This window comes from Anopheles maculipalpis, chromosome 2RL, assembly GCF_943734695.1.
Source record: "Anopheles maculipalpis chromosome 2RL, idAnoMacuDA_375_x, whole genome shotgun sequence".
In the NCBI taxonomy this organism is placed as follows: domain Eukaryota; kingdom Metazoa; phylum Arthropoda; class Insecta; order Diptera; family Culicidae; genus Anopheles; species Anopheles maculipalpis.
Window position 1 is genome coordinate 11,692,841 of NC_064871.1, and position 17,825 is coordinate 11,710,665.

At 46.2% G+C, this 17,825-nt stretch overlaps 1 protein-coding gene across 1 annotated transcript; it reads right to left on the bottom strand.

The window, feature by feature from the left end:
- Positions 1 to 500: 500 nt before the first annotated feature.
- Positions 501 to 16,727, bottom strand: LOC126558124 (homeotic protein empty spiracles-like). Its single transcript, XM_050214077.1, has 3 exons — positions 15,833 to 16,727; positions 1,996 to 2,150; positions 501 to 716 (listed from the first exon to the last, which is right to left on the bottom strand). The coding sequence occupies exons 1-3, from the start codon at positions 16,725 to 16,727 to the stop codon at positions 501 to 503; spliced, it is 1,266 nt and encodes a 421-aa protein (XP_050070034.1).
- Positions 16,728 to 17,825: the final 1,098 nt, after the last annotated feature.

Below are 17,825 nucleotides of genomic sequence, written 5' to 3' on the forward strand. Positions count from 1 at the left end.
ATTTTGACACTATCATTTTGTTGTCACAAATTCGTTTCCAAAACAACCTCACACAGCATTCAACTACTGCGCTCATAGACGCGCTTAAAATTAAATTAGTTTTCTTACGTTAAATAAACGGCAATACAACTGGGAGGAACTTTAATTACACCTCAACACGATTCAAATCAAGCATCAAACACACCGTAAATAGCAGCAGTACTTAGAAGGTATCACAAAAGAACGATCAATTACCCCCTTTTTTGAGTGTGACTCTTCAAGATACAAAGTCTCATGATGTCCTTTTTACTCGGCAAAGCTTTTTCAATGTCACCAGGATGGTTTTGATCTTTTTCGTGATATCAACTGATACTACTGCAATCGCACAGTCTACGATTGTGATTATATGCGTTAGTGTTGCGATATTCAACTCTACAATGTCTTATCCTTTTAGTCGCAACCAGTAGGGGGCGCTGTTAATCGCTTGGAATGGAAAAAAAACCCAACCTCTTGCCTTTCCATCAACCGTGCTCCTGTTCGTCCTCCTCACTCGCACACTCATCATCCATCTCCATATCGATAAGCTCATCCTCATCGTCTTCCTCGTAGTGGGCGCCCGGACTGCCTGGACTATGGCGTCCGTTCCGTCCATCGTCACCATTTCCACTCGATTTGGCGTCCTCTTCCTGCTGCATCCTTTTGTGTTTGGTCCGTCTGTTCTGGAACCATACTTTGACCTACAAGCAAGCGACAAAAAAAAGAAAACACAATTCGGATCAGCTACTACTAACTCGATAAATCACTTCGTTTCCTGCACGGATCATTAAATTTATTGTCGTGCCACGTGACCGTAAACGATTACCAGTATGGCGGGCGGGCAGGATGCAAAAAGGGATTGAAGACTGCTTTATTTTGAGAACCAGTTGTAATAAAAAGTGCATCTTATCAACAGCCCAAAGCATCAACATATTTATTTATCATTTTCTATCTCATCACAAATTCACACCTTCCCTACCTAAGAAAACCTGTGTTCATTCCGATTGTAAAGGATCGCATATCACCCTCACAAAAACAAGATTTCAACGCGATAGGGAATTGATACGCATTTCATTAACTGCTAACTACCTTATCCTCCATTTTATTACTACTTCAATTATGGCAAACCCCTCGCAACAGTACGCGGCACTAGGCGGAAGGACTCGTTTCATCATCAACCAACCACAACCAAACGAATCGACAAAACGGGGCGAAAGCTGGTGGTGGCCACCTCCGACAACTTGGCAAACTTAATGTTATTTCAATATCCCTTTCCTATCAACAATGCTTGTACCAACCGTCCCTGTACTAACCGTTTCGGTCGTTTATTACGGGGGAGTTGCTGTCGGTTTGTCATATTCCGAAAAACGCCATATCCAGCTATTCTCTAGGGAGAATAAAAATGAAAGAGAGACAGAGCAGGATTACACGTTACATCCTCTCACTGTGTGTACGGTTCATTATTGCTTCACTGGCACACTTTCGCCGAGAAAAGCAGGCATCCCGTGGCAGATTGCAGAATATTTGTTCAACAAAGTGCTAACAATTTATTTTGTCCCTTCCACCACGGGAGCGGGCGAGGAGAGGGGAGGGGCTTACCCTCGCCCAACACAACAGACAACCAAAACATAAATGGGGTGGAAGTCGTCGCCTCGCAGTACGTGATCAAATTTTGAACCAATCCAATAAAATGGAGGGAAAATTGCCATCATCATCCTCGGTAGAGCGTTAGGACGAAGTTCGGGCGCTCTTTTCTCACACTCGGTTACGGTTCTATGGTTCTACGTTTCACCAGGGGCTAATCCATTCTCGTGACAGTACTAGCTAGCTTATTGAGCATCCGATCCGAATGTTCGCTTTGCATGAGGGTGAAAATCAAACGCAAGAAGCGGTTGTACATCCAGGAACGTACTCTCGTTCGTTGCAAACGGGGTAATTTATTTACTTCTGGTACTTTCTGCCATTTATTACACCGCTTACCTGAGTTTCCGTAAGACTGAGCGTCTGCGCCAACGATTTCCGTTCCGCACCGACCACGTAGTGATTGTTCTCGAAGGCGTGCTCCAGCTTCAGCAACTGCGACGGCGAAAAGGCCGTCCGGACTCGTTTTGGTTTGCGAAATGGTAGCAAATAGCCTAGCGAGAAGAGGGAGAGAGAGATAGAAAGAGGAAGCAGATTGAACATTAGACACATTAAACTTCATGTTGATGCTCGAGGAACTCATATTCGCAAAGCTTTCGCAGTAGTTAATGGCGCTCCGCCGCAAGATAATCTGCTGGCCGTGGAAGTAGCTTAAGAGCAGCACATTCCAGCACCTTGTCTCCAATCGCATGTTGCATTCTGCAAGTTGGAAAACCGTTCTCGTTAGAAACGATTCTTCCAGCAAAGCTTTTTTTCCCCCAAGCGTCTCCTACCGTGCAGCAATGCCGCAGTAGAAGCGAAACCCATCCAGCGAACGAAACCTGACAGAAGGTAATTTGCCTGATAATTCCCACCAGCCGCCGGAGGCCACTGTCAGCTGTCCAGGAATGCGAGCGAGCATCGAAATTCGAAACTCGCTCCCCACATCGCCCCGCTAGCCCCACTCCATCACCGGAATTCCCAGGGAAGGTTCGGTACGAAAAATGCGTGCCGCGATAATAACGTTTTCACGATTTTCTACGCTTGCCTCCATTATGTCCTAATGTTTATGAGGAGTTTACTTTGGCTGCGATGTGATAATTTACTAACAAGCCGATTTGATGGACGTCCAGGACGAGAGCTGGTGCCCGGGTTGTGTGTGTGTGTGTGCGTTAGAGAGCTCCTTTAGAACTCCTATTCTTCTGGGTCTGGCGTTGGCCTTTGCGTGCAAGATTTGATTTGAGTAGCGGAAAACAGCGCTTCGTGCTAGCCGTAGGGCTGCCCTTTTTCTCGAGAAAAGCAAAAGCGGTAATGCCGCACCCCTGGCCACCAACAAATCGAGCCGAGTGTCTAGGTGGAAGGCAGAAAATTGCATACTGACCGAAAAAGCGAACGAGCCTGGTATGTGTCTAGTTGATTCGTTTGATGATCTCATTTCTGACAAAACCAATTGAATGCGTGCCAATCGGCAAATTAAGCAAAGAAGCAAAAAGATGTATTCGAATTGAAGATAAAAAACTTTTAAATATATATCTGAAATGGATTTAAAAAAATATTTTACCAAAAATCAAAATTTCAAACAATTTCTAAAACTTTCCAACCAAGGTGTAATCAACGTTAAACGATTTTTGCTTATTCATCTATCCACGCGCACGGCAAAACATTAGCAAATCGGAAGGTAATCAACAACAACCACCACCGGCCGTTGCCTCGCCTTCACCGCCATGTTCGGGGCTTTGTTTTTTCCTCCTTTCCTTTTAAGGCTTTCCGTTTTTTTTTTTTTTTTTCAACTATATCTACACCCGGACCAGTGCAAACGAAAGCTACCCCTCAGTCTATAAAATACAATATAATTAAATAATTACACATCATTATGATGCATACATTTGCATCGGCGTTGTGCTGGTGGATGCGATGAGAGAAACAAAAACAGTAACAGCGAGCAAACTTAAATCGAGTGAAGAAAAAAAATCCTATCTGCGTAAACGAGGCTCACCACTGCCACCATTATTGCGGCGCGGTTCATCCGGTTGCGCATGCATGGTTCGGTCCGGCTCCGGTGTACACCGGGGCGGTACAGTGAAATGATGAAAACGAGAAAAGAATTGGTCTTTAATAAACAGTTTCTTAATCGGTTTCCTATCGTACGGGGCGAGGGAAGCGCAACACAACGAGGAACCTGAGGGAGGGACTAATTTATCGCAAACCCGTTAATGATCGCAGACCGACTGACTGCCTCCCCAGCCCATGTCCAGCACATATGGAAGCAGCAGCAGCAGAAGGTTGCATCTGGATACACTGGTCAGGCACCAATCGTCCGATGTGTCACCCCGGAGCGACTCCATCGTGCGGCAGCACATTACTTGACCGTCGGCCATCATCTCCGCCTCGGTGACGCCGAGTGAAGCCGTGTCGGGAAAAAGGGGATGCCGTACATATGCACTGGGGGGAAGGTGATGGTTGTGGTGTCATTACTGCAAACACACACACACCAAGCGCTCCCAGGTCGAACCATCCATCTACACACAACCAGGCGAATCACATGCTGGTTTTATGTGCAATATTTTATAAACTTGTCACTTTGCTTGTCATGCCTAATGAGTTTTAATAAATAGTTAATCTACTAATTGGCACTAAACGCAAGCCGTTAAAAAAGTGCTGACCCAGCGCACACTTGGGACGCTGGGGCCGAGTTCTGCAAACGGTGGCTGATTACGCACACCCTAATCAATGGGACACGGGCAGGCGCAACCGGTTCTTTACCGATCGATCACTGACGGCATTACCGAGAGTCGTCGCAAGATCAAACGTGCAGATAAGAGGCCGTCTCCTCCGGGTGCTCGCTCGATCCGAATGACGGTTTAGGATGAAAGTGCAAGGGGTGATTAGTGTGTGGACGATGTGGACGATTTTGCATACACATGGTAAGGTAAATATATTATTTAATAAAGACATTCACTTATGACGAGTTGTTGATGGAGGTAGGAGAGGTTAGGTTGGTCATATTTCTCGTTCTTTGTGTTTTTTCTTACAACAGTTGACTGGTAGTGTATTTGCTATAACTGAAAAAACAGTCCTGGGTTATTGAGCAACTTCAATTCAGCATGGGATTTGAACCACAGACTCGAGATCCAAGCGCATTTTGGGTGCCGCACCTATACCAACCTTACCATTTAAGCATCCATCGATAATAGGCACTAAAACTCGATCATATTCCTCACTAATAAGAACTATGAGTTTTATTTTCGTGCTTGATTAACATGAAAACTATCCTTCTCACATTTTAACGTCACATCCGCATCAGAACATAACATTGTGTTCATTTTTCACCTGCAAAGCTTCGCTTTTTTTAGCCCGACAAAAAACTATGCACTTGACGCATTAGCAAAAATCCATAATACCGACATAAATATACACAAATCGAGCACGCGAAACTATGCTGACAACAACGCCTCTCCTTCAAGTTTCATAGCTTCTAGCCTTTTCCTTCTCCTGCAAGCGCCTCCCAAGTGCAAACCATTCAACCTGTCACCGGCTTTTCGTAGCGAAACGTTCCAATTGAAACGCCAAATCGGGTTTACATTTCAACGCGCCCTATTGTGAGGCGCGGTAGCGCTAAATATCCCCCAAAAAAAAAACGGCCTTTCCAAATAAAACATCGTTGCGCTAACAGAAACAAAAACAACTGCAGCATAATGAACCTTCTTTTGCGAGGGATTTTGTTGGATGGCAGGTTTGCTCCCTGACACGGGGAGCAAACAAATTCAAACCTGACAGAACGATCACTAGTTTTTGATTAATGGCTTTATAATTGAACACTAAAAGGCCAAACGACGGTGTACCAGCGGTGTTGTCGTTCCGACATTGTGTGTGTGTTTATAGCTCTCTTCACTATCCCTGACCTGTATCGCAAAATCAGGCGCCAATCCTGCAGTGCGACCAACCAACTGCAGATCGATTTTAGTAGCTCATACTGTACCAAGCAATACAGGACAACACAACGGATCGATTGCCGACGGCTGTGACGGATCGAGGTTACCCGTTCAATTTGATGCTTCATCTTCATCTGTGCGATTCCATTCCGGTACTGCAGTTGGACCGATAAATCGGTTCGCGGTCGCTGCACCGCACAGATGTTGATGGATGTGCATAAATGTCACACTGACAGCTGTCTGCCGCCCGAGCGCCCTAATGAGCCAATTGCGAGGTCGCAACATTGTTTTTTCCGCCCGGCATGCATGCACCAACACACTAAATCGTGAGCACAGCGGATGCTGATCCACTTGGTGCATGGTGCAATGGGAAAAAAAGGAACCTGGCGATTAATATCGCATTAGTTGATCGACATCACATAACCGCTGTTGTTCGCAGTGCATAATAATCGATCCAACGATACAACTGATGGGGCGAAGGCGAGGTGTGTTTCCAAGGCAGGACACTGCGGTTGATTATTCCCATCATTTGGAGCACTCGAAGTCGGTGTAAAGTGTTCAACAATTGATTCCAATTATTTGCCTCCTACCAGTTCGAGGCTGACAAAACGGGGACAGCAACCCAGACAAGGAACATGGGGCATGGCGAAAAAAATAAAGCCCGCGAACAGTGAAGGAATTAATTCGCAAATATTCGCACAAATTGAACGTGCCCCGTCTAGAGCCGCCGAAGGAATGTGGGGCCGTGTGAGTGAGTGAGTGCTGAAGAAATTACCACCGCAAAACCGACTGCCAATTCCTAGCTAGTGCAAACAACCTGGCTTGTCGGTATTCCCTCTTGCTTTTTTTTCGTTGTTTGTTGCAACGTATATCTTCCAACCAACCCTTTTACTGAAGACTTTAAATTGACCGCCAAAGGGCGCTCGGGAGCGCAAGAGAGAGAGAGAGAGAGAGAGAGACACGAAGTGCAACACAACGGAGCGAAATGGCGACCCGATCGCATCGTATTAATGGCGGTGTAATTATAGCATGTGAGGTACCGGCCCATCAACATCCGTGCCGACCCGAAGGCGATCATTTTACTTCGATTGTCCATCATTTTGATAATGGTGTTTCCTTTCCACGGCGCGCTGACGTGCGTTACCACCCGGGTCCCGCCGTCCGGCCCTCCTTTGCCCTTTCGTATGCATCCACAACAACACACTCCCGGACCCGGATTTTAATGAGTGCCGTGCGTGTTCTGCCCCTTTTCGGTGGAAAGGGTTGGCGACGAGGACGGGTCGCGATCGATCCGGCACACACACACAGAGAGAGAGACCGAACGTTCAGGTGCCCATTGGAGGGTACCGTGGCCCGCTTAACGATGCTTAATTTGATTGATTTCGGTGCATAATGTGCACTAATCGTGATGCACATTACATGCACGTATATACACGAACTCACACACACACACACGCGCGCACAGAACATTACGAGGACGAAGACGAACGAAGCTAGCGTTCTTTGGCGCGTCGTTTTTTTTTTTTCGTCGTCTTTCATGGTACAACGAGCTAAATAACGATACGCTTAAATTAACTGCCAACTTGGTCAAGTACTCCAGTATGCAACCTGCTTGCTGGTTGTAATGGAACTGGTAAGTGCAAACATGATAATTTCCATTCCATACTGGCCGTTTGTTCCTTCGGTCGCCGTTTCGTTTAACCTTTTTTGGCACGCCGAGTTAATAGATTTGTAACAGCGATGTGTATTTTTATTATCTTATCAGCTGGTGAGCGATTTTTTAGTGTAAATAGAGCAAGACGCGCTTCAGCTAAATGAGGCTTCAGGCAAGGGATGATTATCGAAAGAAGGATATGGGTTTGATAGAATCGGATGATGGGTCCTTTTTCAATTTATAGCTTCAGTTTATAGGATTCGTTAAGGCTTAAATGATTTTTAGCACTATTTTAACGATACCAAGAACTATCCAAACATCTTGAATTCCCTGCACATTTGTAGGTAATTCAAAACATCATCTTTCTATAGAATTTTCTTAAATTCAGTTTTATTTTATAGAACAAACTGGTGCCTGCAGCTCAGCATCAAGTTTTAGCTTAAATGTAATATCTTGCTCAATATTCTTCTTGCTCAATCCAACGAGCGATTCGTTGCAAAACTGCAACGCTCAAGTAATCGCTGCACGCAGCATATAATCCGGCCCGTTAACACAAAATGCAGCGTTTAATTAAATTATCTCTAATTTGGTAGCAATTAAGCGCAATGAAGATAAGGAAAAATAATTGCACAACGCAACCGGCAAAACGGGGGCCGCTGCCGCTGTTGAGTCGTCCGCAGTGTGATCGCCCGCATGCCCAGGCATCAAACGGAATCTCGTCTCCGATCACGAGAAGATCACGATCAATTGCTGCAAAAATCGCAACTGCCAGCTTCGCCCCTCCTCCACACCCTGCTCGCCATTACCGCTTCCATTCCCATTGCTTCCGTGTGTAATCAAGCCCGTTTGGCCGGCTAGCCGGGCTTAATTATGATACTAATGAATTTGTTGTCTCACTCCCTGTGCGCTCCGCACTGCCCACCGCCGCTCAAACATTCCATCGTGCGCGTGTGCTTTAGGGGCAGCAGAGAACAAGGAAAGATACCAACGGAACCCTCAGCATGCCCGGTGTGTGCATATTGCGCACTCGCGCATTCTTTTGCAACACATCCCCGTTACGTACTGTGGTTCGTTTTTCGCAGAAAATTGATTTAATAATAATATGCACACAATCGTTGACCCCATTCGTCGCGTCACGATCACGAAGCCGCGTGTCCGGCGCGTCCAGCAAAGCAGAGCGCTCCGCTACCGCCATTATTGATTGTGGTTGGAGTAGGCGACCCGACTCGCTCACCCCACCGGCAGAGTTTTGGTTCGTTTTTCACACTGAATTAAAGCAAATAAACTAACCAGCTACATGGTGCGCCGCACGGCCAAATGAAGGAACGCTCGTTTGGTCCTGCAAATTGATTTGATTAGCCGGTGGAAGCGAACGCGTCATTACCCGGTACACGTCCGAAGTCGCTGTGTGGAGCGTGTTGTGTAATCAAACGAGAAGTGTTCCAACAAAAAGACAAACAGACCAGAAGTGACCACTTTCCACGTTTCGTGCAATGCGCCTAATTAGCGCAAAAGTGCAACCGGCAAATACGAGCACTTTATTATTGTTTATTGTTCTTATCCAGATCCCCCGGCTGTGATGGTGGACGGGTGGCGGGTTTGATGTTTTGTCGAGGCGATGCTATCGGAACTGTGGGACTGGGTTTTGTGCCTGATTTCCTAATTACGATCAAAGATAGCAAGCAATCGAGCAGATGCGGATCAATTACGATCGTTTCCGAACGCTGGAACTGATTGCTGCACCGACACAGATGCAATCAAACGTCATAAATTACCAATCCAATGGTGCTGAAGTCGTATTAGCCGTTGGGAGAGGCAGAACATGCCGGAAAGGAAGGACAAGCTTGAACAAACAAGCGATACGATTAGAAAGGCTCAAATACTGTTGCGCTATGTGGCCACAATAAAACAATAATCATCTCAGCTGATTGTTTCGATCTGTAGGTAAAGATGACAGCAAAGAACACACTTGCCTCTAAGCATCTTGAGGATCAAAAGGTGCATAATAAAACCTTTACGAACATTAATCACGCTCTATAAATCGGTTTTATGCACACCAGCACAGCTTTCCTTCGGGATCTGCTAGGCCTTCCTCCGGGCATTCAAGGTCCACCCGCAAGAATCTCGTCCCAAACGCACATGACACGTGTTCAGGTGTTTAGGCCTCTTTTCACGCTACAAAGGTAAACTAGAAGGAGGAGAAGCCATCTTTCAACGCGCGCCAAACAGCAACGCAAGGCACGCTCATCACAAAACCCGAATCGCCGATGCAACAAGCTGCAAACTGCAGGCGAACCTAAGCGAACACAACCGTTGCGTGTTTCCTTGACACTTGCTTGGGTTGCTGAGGACTAGCAAACGTCTCAAAAGCATAGACTCTACAGCTGCTACGGCCGGACATGTATTAGCACCCCAAAACTTAACTCATGCACTCTCTCAAACGCCACGCTATTCTCATTCTCTGCACCCACCTACAGGTTCCCCTGCAGGTCAGAAAATAAGATCTCACTAATCATTTTTATTATGAGCAGGGTAACCGCGCGATAAATGTGTTATGGATTTTAAACGCCCCCGTTTCCCTTTGCTGGACTCAGGACTCAGAAGTAGCGAGCCCAATCCCCTACCTCTCTTCTCGCTTCCCCCGCTATACGGTATGAATGTGATGAAGGTGGACAAGAACGGTTTGACGGGGAATACACCGTCAAACCGCAACGATCAGCCGCGATCGCGCTAACGAGCTCGACGGTTGACCGTAGAATGTTCCGAAAGTACACAGAAAAAGGTGAGCGAGAAGGCAACGGAACGTGGCGTGTAGATTATCTTTATTTATATACGCACTGATATATGGAAACACCTTTCGGGAGGTTTGCTGCCTTTCCTTTGCCCTTCCCATCCCCCACAACCCACCGGTACGATGTAAACTAATTAATTATTGTCTGGCATTGGTTCTCGTACGCAGCTACGAAGTCGTTTGTTTGTTCGCTAAACCTGTGCATGTGTTGTTTTACTTTCTACGCTGTGATACGGTGTTGTTCTTGGGTGTACTTTGTTTTTTTTTTTTGTTTTTCGCTTCCCAACATGTAGCTCCGTTTTCCAGAACATCGTACACTGGCGAGCCAATGCGATGGCGCTTGGCTTTGGGGTTGAGTTACAAGAGATGGTGGAGCGAGAACAGAGCGAAAATTTATATTTCTCACTTTTCGATGAGGAATTAGCTGTTGAAGTTTCGGGCAAGTTTTACTACCGACAACTCCTTCACACCTTCCCACTACGCCTGCATTTGCACCAGCAAGTGCACATCTTGCCCGGAAGGCAAATTGCTTCGTTTACTGTCTCGTTTCCCCGCGCACGCGTTGCACCCCCTTGTGCGTGCCAACCCTTAAGACACGCCAGGACGGATGCAGCATTTCGTCGCGCGTTAATAGCTACTGTCAATTATGCATGTCGCACACAGGCGCACACGCGCAGCAAACGCCTCCTCTCCCCGTGTGTGTTGGCAGACGACATCAAAACATGCAAGTGGCCAAGTGGGATTGGGTTTGGGATTTTTTTTTTTTTTGCTCCTGCCCGCTTGTCCAGCCCCGTTGTCCGGCAATTGATGGTCACTAATTGGAATTCTCATACGCACCCGCGCCGAGGTTTTTGCATTACAACACACACACACACACACGGCGTTTCTCCTACACGGCGATGTGCTAAATCGTTTCTTGCTTTTCTTCTATTTTTGCATGCGGAGACACTGGAGTTACAACACAAATAATAAGGCTGAGACGATGAATGCAGACGTGTCGATAACACCTTCCGTCGGTGTGCAAACGAGGCGGTTAATGCGATTAGGGAGTGACTGTTTTCGGCAGACAAAGCAAGAACTTTTGTTGGACTGGATCATACTGAGTGAATCATACATTTGAAGTCAATAAAATCCGATTTTTGAGGTATTACCTATTACCATTATCTCGCATTAAACAAGCGTTACGTAGCATTATACGGTGAGCATAAATTCACCAATTTAACAAATAACCTGCATTAACCAAGCACGTAAGAAATTTACATTCAGCTATTTTAACCAAGCGCACGCCTTAACATGAACTTTCAACAGAGAACAGTCTAGAGAAAAGGTTCAACAAGCTAACCCTAGCGTTCAAATCTTTCTAGAGGTTTGAGTGTCCCCCTACCCAAGGTAAGGCCTCAAACCTCCAACATACCTGTAAGGGATATTCCTTCTGAACATCCAAAGTCGCCTGGCCGACTTGCTCCGCCGATGAGCATCGAGAGTCCACCTTACCAAGGCCTCGATGTCTCCAACGTTCCAGTAAGTAAGATTCTCATCTAGAATCTTCAGCCTGGACAGTCAGATAAAAGAAAGATATTGGATCGCACAGCTAACAATCACGTTGTTCCGTTGTCGTCGCGATTATAACTCCGAATTTCTTCTTCTCCACCACATGGCGACCGTCCGAGTAATTTCTGCTTCTCCACAACATTATAAACCAAATATGGAGACCTAAGAATCTTCAAGAATGGTTTTGACAGGGGCATTGCAGCTGTAGAGACTGCAGTGTTGTTGGTGTTCATACGGCGGGACCGGGACTTAAATCCCATCCGAACCGTTCCCCCCGTTAGTACAGGACTCATGATACGTGGATCAACATGACTAGCAAGCCATTCGACAACCCTGCCATCAGACCGACTTTGTAAATCGTTAAGTGATAAAAATAATGATAAAAATTATTGTATTGAGCTTTGCGTCCAAGAACCTCTTCTTACTTCGTTCAATATAATACTTCAAAAGACTAATTTTAACTTGCATGGTCATAAGAATGGATGGTGAATAAGATTTGAACTACGTCCTCTGTTCAGCTAGTAGGAAAACTTAAACTGCGTATGATGAGAACAAAATTTGTCTCAAAAAACCCAGAAAATCTTCTTGAGAAATTCTTCTATATGATACCGCAAAGTTAGATAGGTAGTCTTCGCTACGAAAGAAAGGTCCAAATTTTATTGTGATCCCTGGTTCTGCCGTGTGAAGACCAGGCACCGAAATCGCCAACGGGTTGAACTTTATCCATAGCTTTATCTTTCAAAGTTCTTGTCTATCACTCACGGGCGACCCGGTGGTGCAGGCGACAACGGCGCCGGTCTTCATACGGCAGGGCTTGGGGTTCAAATCCTATCTGGACCGTCCCTCCGTAGTGAAGCTTGACTATCCAACTACGTGGTATTATCGGCAGTCTAGTAAGCCATTTCGATGGTCTTTAGAGGTCGTTATGAAAAGAAGAAAATATTAAAATTTTATGATTAAAATCGCCTGATTAGCTGTTAAACATGTTTCCATTTTGGGTAAATCAAAATCAACAGTGCAAAATCACTATTGATTGACTAGCCTACATTCCCGTAAATTTGCATTCCCACCAAGTACGGGTCTGCTCTATTCCGTTAGTCATAAATATTGATTTATTATTTGCAACAAAAAAGAGTGCAAAAACAATCACCAACGTTTCAGCGTGGAAAAGAAGAAACCGATAGATAGAGTAGAGTACCAGTATTGTTTTTAACCAATGTCATCACCATCGTCACTAGCATTGGGGCCACCGGCAAGCGCGAAAATCAACAACTAACAGGTCAGGTTCATCGCTATTGCTTACTCGTTTGCAGGGTATTTTATCGATGAGAAAGTGATACTTTTCAATGGCTAAAACTTAAACACACACACCCATACAAACCTTTACACAGACACAAAACCATCTAGTAGCAAATGGGACTCAAAAATTGATTATCTTTCAAACGATAATCTCCCCAAATGTCAGTTTGGACAATAAGTGAAGTAGGTTAATTTCAAGCATTGCTGCTACCTTTCTACACAACAGCCTGCGACCCTATGGTAATGTGACCCCACGTCGGTGTCGTTCCAACAAACATCACCAGCAGGCCCTTCTTGTCCCTCGCCGCCCGCGACGGCGTGGGACAAGATTTATGGAATTTTAAATGGGATGAAATGAGAACAAAGCTTCCCATCGGGTGACTCGTTACACGCTCAATTATTGACTTTCGGCAGGCTAATTCTGCAGCCTAGGCGTTCGAAAAACACGAGCCGTGATGCTATCTGTTGCTGCCGCTCATCTTCATCTTTCGTCAGGGGGATCGATCGGTCGTCCCCTTGCCCCGTGTGTAGCGTGTGTGCGTACGTGTCGACAAACGGCCACCGTCGGTTGTCGTCGTTGTTCCCGAACATTAAATTATGTCCCATTGCAGGCAATGTTGCGTGTGAGCCGCGATCACTACTCTGCATACCCTGTCAGGTTTGGTTTCGGGAGGAAAAGTGAAACAAAAAAAAACGCACAAGAATTCCTTCACTTCATCATTCTTACCGTTCCGCTTTCTTTTTGTGCCCATTTTTTGCCACACGGCGGTGGTCTGTGTCTGCGCATGCAGATGTTTTGTGGATTTAACTGTAGCAGTCTGGCAGTCTTCTCGCTGCTAAAGGCGACTTTTTCGTTGCTGTCGCTGTGTCGTTTCGGCAAATGCTTCCCAGCAATACCAATTAGTTATTCAAACATTTTTTTTTCTTCTGCATGCTAACGTCCCTCATCGATCCGGACCGCCCTCTAAGCTGCGTGTGGTTCATTTCTTTTTCCACGACATTTCCCTTCCAGCCAACCCGTGCAGATAGAGGATGCGGCAGCATTAAACGCATTGCGCAAGATCGTGTAACAATGGTCACCGTTTCGGGTGCTACCGAAGTAACTTTCTTTGATGCGAACCGCCAATACACCGAATTGACCCGTGGCCACCGTCAGCGATGTCATCTTGAAATCCAACGCCGGCTAAATGGCGTCAAATTGAAAGCGAAAAAGCAAAGGACTCATCGCTACTTTCCCTTTGGCGGGGCGTCCGGATGTCTGATGCGACTGAAGCGGAACTAATCAGACTCATCAGCGAGACTTCCGCTTGTGTAGTGTGTTTCATATTACAAACGATTTTACTTCGATGTTTAAAAAGAAATATTTTATTCAATATGTTTTAAAACAATACGAAAAGGTTCTTCTAAAGCTTTAAAGATCTACTTAGATTACGCCGTTCATTGAATGGCTTACTAAACTAGTTTATTTCACGCAGTTGGATACTTAGTCCACAGTCAGTCTCAGTCAGACGAAGGATTAGTCCGGATATGATTCGAACTCCAATCCTACCGTGAAAAGACAGGCGTCACTGTTGCCTTACCAATGGGCCGCCCCGTTCAAACAGTCTGTTTTTGCTGAAACAACAAAAATCTACAATATTTGCCATACATTCCAAAAATTTTGCAGAGTTCTTCCTGTCAAACATGTGCTTCTGACTTATCATGTTAAGGAAGAAAAGAAAACTCCGAACTCGTTGGATAATTGAGAATGCATTCAACGTCGCAAATCATCTCCAATAATTAGGAAATAAGAGAAACTTACTCTGTTCTCCAAATTCTCGTTCGATCAACAGATTCAATGCTGTCAGTGCTTTCAATTTCTGCCCACAATCAGAAATAATGTCGTGCTTTAAAGTTCAGTTAGTCATAAGAGCATAGTTGCACAATATTAAGACTCTTTAAAAATCTCCTACCAACATACTTATCGGACCTAATCAGCCACAAACACCGCATTGAATTGTGTAAATTGCACCAAATGAACTATTCACAGCTTCTGAGCAACGATTCTACCTTTAATAAATGGTGCAAAACACAACCGAACAGCTTCACCTATGCTCACCAATTGCATCAAACAAGCAACAGTTCCTGCTAATTAAAAACTAAACCATTCATTGAGTGGTTGCTCCCGGTTGACTAGCCTAGCTGTCTTCAATCGCTCACCAACAATAGCACCTCATTATACCCATACTGTTTCCCAATTACCTTCCCGTAAACCCAAACTGTACGATCAAACCCCTCTTCGTTGTGCGAAACCCTCACACATCAAACGACGTCCCCACGTCCGAGCAGCGATCTCGAGTCGAGCAATGTTCCAAGCCTCACAGAGCACACGCAATCGCTACTGTCAACTGCTGCGAGTGCTATGACAAACAATGTGCCCATGGTGTCAATCAAAATGAGACCATCAGATGCCGCGCATTCGAGCGCACTGGAAAACGGATGTGTGCGTCCCTCCTGTCCTAATTCCACACCCTAAGACCGACATCTGTCCCAGTGCAGAGCAGCAGTTTGACTTTGCAGTTGATTTTCTCACATTAAAGTTGGGAGTTTTTGAACGCAAAGCCTATCTCGCTCTAGCGACCAAAGCCGTGCAATCGCCGAGTCTTCGGGGCGAACGCTAAGGGTGGAAGTGCATTCGATCTATCACTCAATTAACAATCGAGCACACTTTAAACTCATACTCGCGCGAGGGACTTTAGACATCGCCGTTAATCCCTGTTCATAAGCAAACCTCAGCGATGGCCTTTTTCAGACGACGACGATCAAAGCGGATACAAACGAACTGAGAATTTGGAATTAGTTTTGCTCTTTACTTCTCCCAGGGTGTTTTGAGGCTTTCCCGGGTGTGAAATAATGGTAATATTTATTTTTAATCTCACACAAACTCACAGTGACTTAGAATGTATTTAATGCTTCAGCTTCAATACTTACTTCCAGGAAACCTTGGTGGAAACACATGCCTACCGTGCCGACTTAACAGCCACGGATAGAGCGGGTAACTATCGCGCGGTATGTGTGCAGGATGATTGTGAAGATGCGTTGGATGGCCACCTGCAAAGCCACCCTGTCCGTGCACGTGTGCTAGCGCGGCTTGAAATTGGGCCGCCAAAAGTTGCTGGTTGTGGGCTGCCTGTACGGCTAGCTCCGTTGCACTGTTTCCGCCCATAAACGAAGGCAGTCCTTTCAGCTCCCCATTAGGACCCATCGGGAACGGGCGTACTAAGCTGGCCGGGATGCCTGGTACCATTATTGGACCTTTGTTTGGTGGAGGACCTCCGGGGCCTACTGGACCTGGCCCAGGGGAACTTCTTGGTGACCGTTGCGGGTGGCTTCGACCGGCTGGTTCCGGTTCCGGGGAAAGTCTCGTGCTGGGAGGTGGTGAGCTACGACTAGAATTACTACTCAAATCAATCATTCGTATGGAAGGGGGTCGGTTTTGTGAACCCTCCGCGGGACTGTGTGGTGAATCCGGCAATCTTCCGTTGCGTTCGGGTGGAGGCGTACCAGTGGACCTACGTGACATTCGGTGCCCCAGTGCGAGGAACTGATGTTCTTGCTGTCGCTGCAGAAGATAGGCCCGTTGATGAGGTAAAGGTTGAAAGCTTGGTGGATATCCACGCAACAGCAGCGGATGCACATCGGCCGGGTAATGGCTACCATCGCTGAGTGGACTGACCGGCCGGTCGGACGATTCGCTGTTCGGCGAAAAGTGTGATGGCGAGCCTTGAGCCGCCCGTTTGTCGCTCCCAACAATCGACTCGATACTGAAGCCGATGCGTGGCTTTTGTGTAGGCAACGCCATTAGGAGTGTTGTCGCCGCTGCCATAGGTATTGCAAGGGGCCACACGCGCCACCAAACTGTCACTTACAAGTGACAGTTAGCTACCGATCGCCTGTATCACTAACAGTTTACTGATATCACACAACTCACATGGTAACGTGCGTGGAAGCGTCATGTATCGGGGTTGGTGGCCGTTAAACTATCGCCTTTTTTCATATGTTTCCGACACCAGCCAAATTTAACACTAAACTAACACACGAAACTCATTATGCAAACGTTCCACAGGGATTCGAGCTACACACTTCTTACGATACGATTCTACACGGTGTCTATGAATCCACTTGAAAACATTACATTTTCACACAACAGGGCACGCAACGAAGCGCAACCATTCACGCGTCTTTATGGCATATGGATACGGTCTTTTCCATTCGCCGATACAGGCTTCCAGTGGTAGCAAATAATGAACAACAGCAACAAACAACAACGCAGCCAATATTTGCCAGCTGTGAGAGGAGTTACAGATGGTTACATTATAGCCCTCATCAGCATCTGCATTGCAATCCTTTCTCGAAGCAAAGGATGCTTTTCCTTCTCATCTCGCTCTATCCCGCTCTCTATCTTTCACCCTTTTCGTTCTCTTTCCCAAACACACACACACACACTCTTTTCTCACTCGCACGCACGCACGCACCGTTGGCAATGGCGCTCCATATTCCGCGAACGCTCAACACATAATAAAAAATGCGGCTCCTTTAGCCCACCAGGAGCCCCCATCCGGGGATGTTTGTTAGTTTGACGGCAAACCATTCGAACCACCAGCCCGACCGTACACGAGCGCCGTTACCACAGCAACCGGGCGGAGGCAGGCGAACACACACACGCTCCATTACCAACACCAGCCCCGAAATAATAAAATAGTGTCATTAGCGCTTGCTCAAAAGTGTGTGTTTTTTTTGTGCTTTTTGCCTTCCTCACACAAAAGCGCATGATTATTGCGAACACAAACATACACACACACACTCACACACTACCCTAAGCGCTGGGGGTTGCAATAAACAAAAAAAACCACCCTCTCCACCGTTCGATCCGTGAGCAGAGAGCGCGAGATTGCGCATCGACGAAGGGCGGAGCTAGCAACGA

What these genes read in the sequence shown, in the direction of transcription:
- LOC126558124 (XM_050214077.1), bottom strand. Translation starts at nt 16,727, where the DNA reads ATGGCAGCGGCGACAACACTCCTAATGGCGTTGCCTACACAAAAGCCA. An exon ending in TCCACCAAGGTTTCCTGGAA is followed by an intron (nt 2,151 to 15,832) that starts GTAAGTATTGAA and finishes TCTTCTCGCTAG; the next exon opens with GCTATTTGCTACCATTTCGC. An exon ending in TCAGTCTTACGGAAACTCAG is followed by an intron (nt 717 to 1,995) that starts GTAAGCGGTGTA and finishes GCTTGCTTGTAG; the next exon opens with GTCAAAGTATGGTTCCAGAA.